The sequence below is a fragment of the Manacus vitellinus genome, unplaced genomic scaffold (genome assembly GCF_001715985.3).
Source record: "Manacus vitellinus isolate BGI_N305 unplaced genomic scaffold, ASM171598v3 scaffold_10_pilon, whole genome shotgun sequence".
Classification (NCBI taxonomy): Eukaryota; Metazoa; Chordata; class Aves; order Passeriformes; family Pipridae; genus Manacus; species Manacus vitellinus.
The window spans coordinates 8,418,587-8,425,668 of NW_021938838.1; the positions used below are offsets into that span (position 1 = coordinate 8,418,587).

The window sequence follows — 7,082 nt, forward strand, 5'->3', positions numbered from 1 at the left end:
GCTCTGACAGCTCCCAGCCTTTGGGCCTTTGTCACAGTCCCAGGCTCCCGTTCCTGGGTCAGGCTGGAGCTGGAGCCTCCTGCTTCCCCGATGGCGTGGGGAGGATGTTCTCCCTGCCATCCTCTCCCTGCCAGCCTCCCTGACCCATTCCCTGAGGTCTCTGAGTGCCTGGGGAGTAATTTCCCTTGATTGCAGGGGTACAACTGGGTTTCTGCATTTCCCATGCTGCTGCCCGGACTTCTAATTTCCAAACCTATTTGTTTCTTCACAGGCTCGCTCTTTGAATTCTCTTTTCCAGCAGCAGATGAAATTCCAAGTGTTCTTTGATTTTATTTTGTAACTCACAACCCCTCTGAGTTTGAGTTTGGTCCCATGAAGCAGAGGGTGACAGTGCAAGTGGTGCTGTGGTGGGACACTGGGGGACAGCACAGGGCCCTCCGTGGCCCCTGTGGTGCTACCAGCACTGCCGTGCCAGTGCTGCCAGGGCACTGCCCTGCATCCCACCACTGCAGCACCGGGAGTGCCAAGATGGATGGAAGTCCCCGACCCCTCTCCTGCCACGTAGAAGATGATGGGGGACAGTGGCAGAGCCCTCTGGGGTGGATGTTGGAGCAGGGGTTGGATGGAGAGGGGAACAGGGACCCCCCACTCCTGTTTGGGGACTTGGAGAATCCCATCGGGCATGTGTCTGGCTAGGCTTGTGCGAGAGCGTCGAGCAGTGCTGGAGCTGCTGCTCCCAGCTTGGCCGCGGGCCCGTAGCCCCGTTCGCCCCTCGCCTCCCTGCCAGTCCCCGCCGGTCGCGGACCCTTTAAGGCGCCGCCATCTTTATTTCGGGCAGGTGAAGCCACCGCCCCTCATTGGCCCGTCCTTTCCCGGGCCGCTCGCGCGCGCTCCCCATTGGCCGCCGCCGCGGCCCTTCCGCGGCCACCGCCGCGGCGCGTCCTTTCCGGTGGCCGTTCGCGAGCGGAAGGTGAGTGAAGGCCCGGGGCTCCATCCGCCGCCATCCGCCCGCCGGCGCCGCGGGGGAGCCCCCGGGGGCGCACAGGGGCCGCGCTGGGTCGGGGGCCACGGGCCCGGGGTGTCCCGGGGGCCAGGCGGGGCCCCGGCAGGGCCGCACTAACCGTGCCCGTGTCCGCAGGCCGCAGCCATGGCGCCCAGCCGCAATGGGATGATCCTGAAGCCCCACTTCCACAAGGACTGGCAGCGCAGAGTGGCCCACCTGGTTCAACCAGCCCGCCCGCAAGATCCGCAGGTGAGGCCGAAGGGCCCGTGAGGGGGGTTCCCGGAGTGTGCGGGGCTGCTGAGGAGGCCAAAGCGCCATGGGTTTGTCTTCGGCCTTTCTGCGGCCGCGCTCGTTGAAGTCCCGGCTGCTCGCTCGGGGTCTGTGCTCAAAGGCGGCCCTTCCCAGCCGCAGCCAAGTGATGAGACGTCTCCGGAATCGCTGCACCACGGTGATGACTCCTTCTACCCTGGGTCTCTGATGGCAGCGGCGGTTCCGGAGCAGCACCAGCCACCGGCATGGCCCCGCTGTTGGTTCCGGGGGGATCCCAGGGCAGCAGTGGCACATCTGGCAGAGATGCCGTGTTCCTGGTGACTGTCCCACTGATGTGGCCCAGAAGACCAGTTGCACCTGCCTTGTGTGTCAGTGTGGCCACAGGGCCAGGGCAGTGCCTGTCCACCTGTACTGGGCACTGGTGAGGCCACACCTGGAATTCTGGGATCAGTTTTGGGCCTCTCACCCCGACACAGACACTGAGGGGCTGGAGCAGCAGGACTGGCTGAGGGAGCTGGAGGGGCTTAGTCTGGATAAAAGGAGGCTCAGGGGGACCTTTTCACTCTCTCCAACTCCCTGACAGGAAGGTGGAGCCAAGTGGGGGTCAGGCTCTGCTCCTGAGGAACAAGGGACAGGATGAGGGGAAAAGGCCTCAAGCTGTGCGAGGGGAGGTTCAGGTTGAACATCAGGAGGAATTTCTTCATGGAAAGGGTGATCAGGCGTTGGAAGGGTCTGCCCAGGGAGATGGTGGAGTCCCCATCCCTGGAGGTGTCTAAGGAAGGCCTGGATGTGGCACTCAGTGCTCTGGGCTGGGTGACAAGGTGGGGATCAGTCACGGGTTGGACTCAGTGATCTTGAAGGTCTTTTCTAGCCTGATCAATCCTGTGATCCCATGACATTCCAGGAGGAAGGCTCGCCAGGCCAAGGCTCGCCGCATCGCCCCCCGGCCCGTGGCTGGGCCCATCCGGCCCATCGTGCGATGCCCAACAATCAGATACCACAAAAAAGTTCGTGCTGGCAGAGGCTTCAGCCTGGAGGAGCTTAAAGTGAGTACAGAGCATTGATCTAAATAAATGAACTCCCAGTCTGAGCTTGGCTGCTGCTCCTGTCCTGCACAAGGTGACATGCCCAGATGTGGTACCTGGCTGGTGCTGGCTCGTCCTGGGGAGACTGTGGTGCTTCTGGTTCTGGGAGCAAGGAAACACCACTCAAAGGTGTTTAAAAGGTAAACGTCTGGTTGTCTGGTCAGATTCACTTAAAAGTCCATTAAAATCAAGCTGAAAAAAGAGAAGTTTAGGTTGGATATACGGAAGAAATTCTTCCCTGTAAGGGTGGTGAGGCCCTGGCACAGGTTGCCCAGAGAAGCTTGTTGCAGATCAAGTAAACTGAGCTCAGCTGACTTGTAAGAGTAGCAGGGGATGTTGTACCAGGAGGAAGGACTGTTCAGTGCAGCCTCCAGGAGTAGCTGGGGCTGTTCTTGTTCAATATTTGGTTTAGAAACACTGAAACTCTCTGAGAAGTATTCCCTGCCCTCCATTCCTTCAGGAAATTGTCCCTGGGACCAGCCCAGGTGTGCTGAGCTGTTAAAGGGTGTCTGCAGGGACCCCCCACTGCATATCTGTGCAGTGGGCAGGAGTCACATCAGTTCTTGCTGGCAGCTACCAGCTGCCTCTGCGGCTGGTTCAGTGTCTAATTAAAACATTTATAACTGAAATTGGTGCACTGAGGCAGGAAAATTGTTCTTCTGGGTGCCAAATGCTTCATTACTTACTTTTCTTTAATTTTTGGGTAATGGTGGAACACAAAGCGGGACACAGCTGTTTGTCTTCAAACAGAAAATGAGTTTCTTGTTTAAGATGGTTAAAACAAATAGTTATTTAATGGAGCTCACGGTATTCAGTGAGTCAGAGTTATCCATATCCTGACTTCATAAATGCTTGTCTGTATGTATCTGAGTTTAAATGTCCCCCTCAGGGGGACATCTTTGCTCTCCTGAGAAAAATCCACTTGCAAAAACTGAAGTCTGGGGAACATTTTAAGCATTAAGATACACCAGGACACCCTTTGGTGGTGAAGTGAGTGGTCCTTTAGCCATGCCAAGCCTTCTCCAGACCCTAAGTCCTGTGCTGGCTCTGCTTGGAGCCCTGCCTGGCTGTTGGGAGCTGTGGCATGCTGACACCACTCCCTCTCTCCCCTCAGCTCGCTGGCATCAACAAGAAGTTTGCGCGGACGATCGGGATCTCCGTGGATCCCCGGCGGCGGAACAAGTCCACCGAGTCCTTGCAGGCCAATGTGCAGAGGCTGAAGGAGTACCACTCCAAGCTCATCCTCTTCCCGAGGAAGCCAGCCATGCCCAAGAAGGGAGACAGCTCTGTGAGTATCTGGCTGCTGGAATCGTGTCACAGGGGCTGTTTGTGGCCCTGCTTTGGGAGGTCTAGTGTCATCCCATCCCTCTATCCCGGCGTGCAGAGCTCCTGAACCTGTTCCATGATGTGACCCCAAGGGGAGCAGCCCTGCCCTTGGATGCAGCGTGGGTCTGAGTCCAGCGTAAGGCCTGGCCTGGCAGGGTTGAGTGTAACAGGGCTCTCTGGGTCACAGTAATACTGGGTCAGGCATTTGGCTGAGGGGCTGCAGCCCTGGTTTGGGGCAGATTCCCGGAGCTTTGGTCCTTGCCCAGCCAGCTGAGTTTTAGTTTATGGAGCTAAATTGTCAAGAGTAGCTGAAAATTCCACCTGAAAATTCTGTCCAGCCGTATGGAAGGGTGAAGGACAGGCTCTGTGAGTGGCTCCGTGCCAGGCAGGCTCCAGAAGGCAGTTGCTGTTGACATTCAAAAATGCTTTCCATTAAAAGCTCTCCAAGATCAGAGCAGAGCTGTGTTCCTTGGCTCTGCTGGCAGTGGATTCACGCTTCCCGCGGGGCTGAGCGAGCCACAGAACACAGCAGTGTGCTCAGGCTGTCCTCAGATCTTCTGGAGAGCCTGGCAGCTCCAAGCTGCTTAATTGTAGTGGATCCCTCCCTTTTTCAGAGCAGGGAGGAAGGGCTTTGATCTGAAATACTGCTTCAGATTTGCTTGCTGGAAATTAAGTACATAAAATAATTTTCAATCGTTTTTGTCTGATGACACACTTTTACAAGAAGGTGAAATCAGCCTTAGAAGGAGTTGCTGAGGAGTGTGTTGGATATAAATGAGCTGTGGGGACTCAGCCTGGAGAAAAGGAGGCTCAGGGGGGTCCTTCTCGCTCTCCCTATAACTCCCTGACAGGAGGGTGGAGCCAGGTGGGGGGCAGGCTCTGCTCCCTGGGAACAAGGGGCCAGATGAGGGGAAATGGCCTCAAGTTGTGCCGGGGGAGGTTCAGGTTGGACATCAGGAGGAATTTCTTCTGGAAAGGGTGGTCAGGCATTGGAAGGGGCTGCCCAGGGAGGTGGTGGAGTCCCCATCCCTGGAGGTGTCCAAGGAACTGGATGTGACACTCAGTGCTCTGGGCTGAGCGACAAGGTGAGGATCAGTCACAGGTTGGACTGGATGGTCTTGGAGGTCTTCTCCAACCTTAACGATTCTGTGATTCTGTGTCACACTGAAAATGACACAGTTGGTGTCAAAGCTTTTCCAGCTGGCAGAGCTGAGAGGCCGCTGCTCCTCCGGCCGAATCCAAGCACAACGTGGGCTGTTGATGCAGCTCATCTGTGCCAAATGAAATGCTGGATTCATTACCATTTGGTGCTAAATCTTCCATCAGGATCCTTAGCACCATGTTTAAACTGGGTACCTGTGTACAGACTGTGCTTTTAACTGAGATTTTAACCTGAGAAAGTTTAAATTCTGATTTTTTAACATTCCTGTCCTCTCCTTATGCAGCCAGAGGAACTCAAATTGGCCACTCAGCTCACAGGACCCGTTATGCCCATCAAGAATGTAAGTGTAATTAAATCATATTCTCTCTGTGACATAAATGTGATTGAACTCTGTGGAGAGGGTTCTCTCCTTGCTGTTGCACTGTGTCTGTGGACGCTGCCCCTCCTGGGGGGAAAAAACCAGGAATAAACTTTTGAGAGAACTCATACCTGTGAAATTGGGGGCACTTTGGATTGCAGCTGGGGTGGGGGTGCCCAGGCAGGTTCTGTGGTCAGCATTTGTCCCTAAATCATCACTGCTTCCCAGAGCTGCTGTCAGTAATGCCACAAACCTCTACTTGCTCCCTAGAACTCCCTGACAGGAGGGTGGAGCTGGGTAGTGATCAGGCTCTGCTCCCAGGGAAAAAGTCACAGGATGAGAGGAAACAACCTCAAGTTGTGCCAGGGGAGGTTCAGGTTTAATATTGGGAAAATTTCTTCATGGAAAAGGTATAAAGCATTGGAACTGACTACTGGGGGCAGTGGTGGAGTCCCTATCCCTGGAAGCGTTCAACAAACATGTGGATGTTGCACTTGAGGACGTGATTAGTGGTGAACGTGCTTCTAGTGCCAAGCTGACAGTTGGACTCGATGCTCTTAAAGTCTTTTCCAACCTGAACAATCCTGTGATTCTGTGAACCTGACTCACGTTTCCTGTGGTGCTTTGTTTCCATCCCTGCTCAGTTGTGCTCGGTGCGGGTGCGGCTGTGCTGCTGTTCCCGGTGGAGCAGCCGAGGGCAGGGCCTGTAGGTGGCACGAGTGCTCTGTTCCTCGCTGAGATCACTGTGCAAAGCCTCAGCTCCTTCCCCGCGGTGCAGCCTGACTGTCTGGCACTCCCTCTTTCCCCCAGGTGTTCAAGCGGGAGAAGGCCCGCGTCATCTCAGAAGACGAGAAGAACTTCAAGGCCTTCGCCAGCCTGCGCATGGCCCGGGCCAACGCCCGCCTCTTCGGCATCCGCGCCAAGCGCGCCAAGGAAGCAGCGGAGCAGGATGTGGAGAAGAAGAAATGAACTGTTCTCCCCAGAACTGTCAATAAAAAGCTGTAGACAGACGGGTGTGCTGTGTTTTTGGGGCACATGTACCAAGTGGAGTTGTGCCGGTGCCGGTGCGGGGATGTGTTCAAGCGTGGGAAACCTCATTTGCTGTGCTTGGAGTCTCCAAAGTTCTCCAAAAGCTTGTGAAACGCCTGCCTTGTGCCCACTCCTCTGCCTTGTGTCAGGGCTGCAGTCTGGGCTCCCTCCTGCTCTGACTTCAGAGGGCTTTGGGGGTACCCCTCTGTGCCAAGCTTTGTCTACTCCCCCTTCCATGCCGTTATTCCAGGTTTAATGATTTCCATGCCTCCGTATGAGGCAGAGCTCTAGAAGGTGGGATGTCATGGGGGGTGTCACCTTTGGGTGCTGGGCAGTGCTGCCCACATGGGAGGGGACTTCCCTGCTTTTTAAGGGGCACAAGGGGAGTAAGATGTGTTGCAGCCCCTAAGCTGGGCTTCTATGGAGCAGAATCCCAGGGCTGGACTGTGCTGCCCTGCCTGGCCCTCAGCTCAGCCCCAGCTGTTCTGAGGACCCTTCACCCATTTCTTCACGGCTTAAAGGCCATTCCATGGTAGATGTGGCACTTGGAGACACAGTTTGTCGTGGCCTCAGCAGTGCTGGGGAGCAGGTGGGACTCTGATCTTGGAGGCTTTTTCAACACAAGCGGTTCTGTGATCCCTCAGTCAAGTGGCATCACAGAGAAGCCCAGGAGAAGGGTTGGGTTGCTCTGGCCCATCCTTGTTGATGTTGGGGGTCCCAGATTCTGCCTGTCCCAGTGTGGGGGGCTGATGGGTCACCGGGATGTGTCAGTGGGATTGGAACTGCTCTGGGAGCGCTCGCATCTGGGGCCATTGTGCAGCCATAGCAGGTTGGAGAGAGAATATGGAT

General features: G+C 55.9%; 1 protein-coding gene across 1 annotated transcript; it reads left to right on the forward strand.

Moving 5' to 3' along the window:
• The first annotated feature begins 1,147 nt into the window (after positions 1 to 1,147).
• On the forward strand, positions 1,148 to 6,214 carry RPL13 (ribosomal protein L13). Its single transcript, XM_029964610.1, is given in 6 exon segments — positions 1,148 to 1,216; positions 1,218 to 1,252; positions 2,178 to 2,319; positions 3,473 to 3,646; positions 5,130 to 5,186; positions 6,015 to 6,214. Coding segments are annotated over 6 exon segments (636 nt in total). The 3' UTR covers positions 6,174 to 6,214.
• The last annotated feature ends 868 nt before the right edge of the window (positions 6,215 to 7,082 follow it).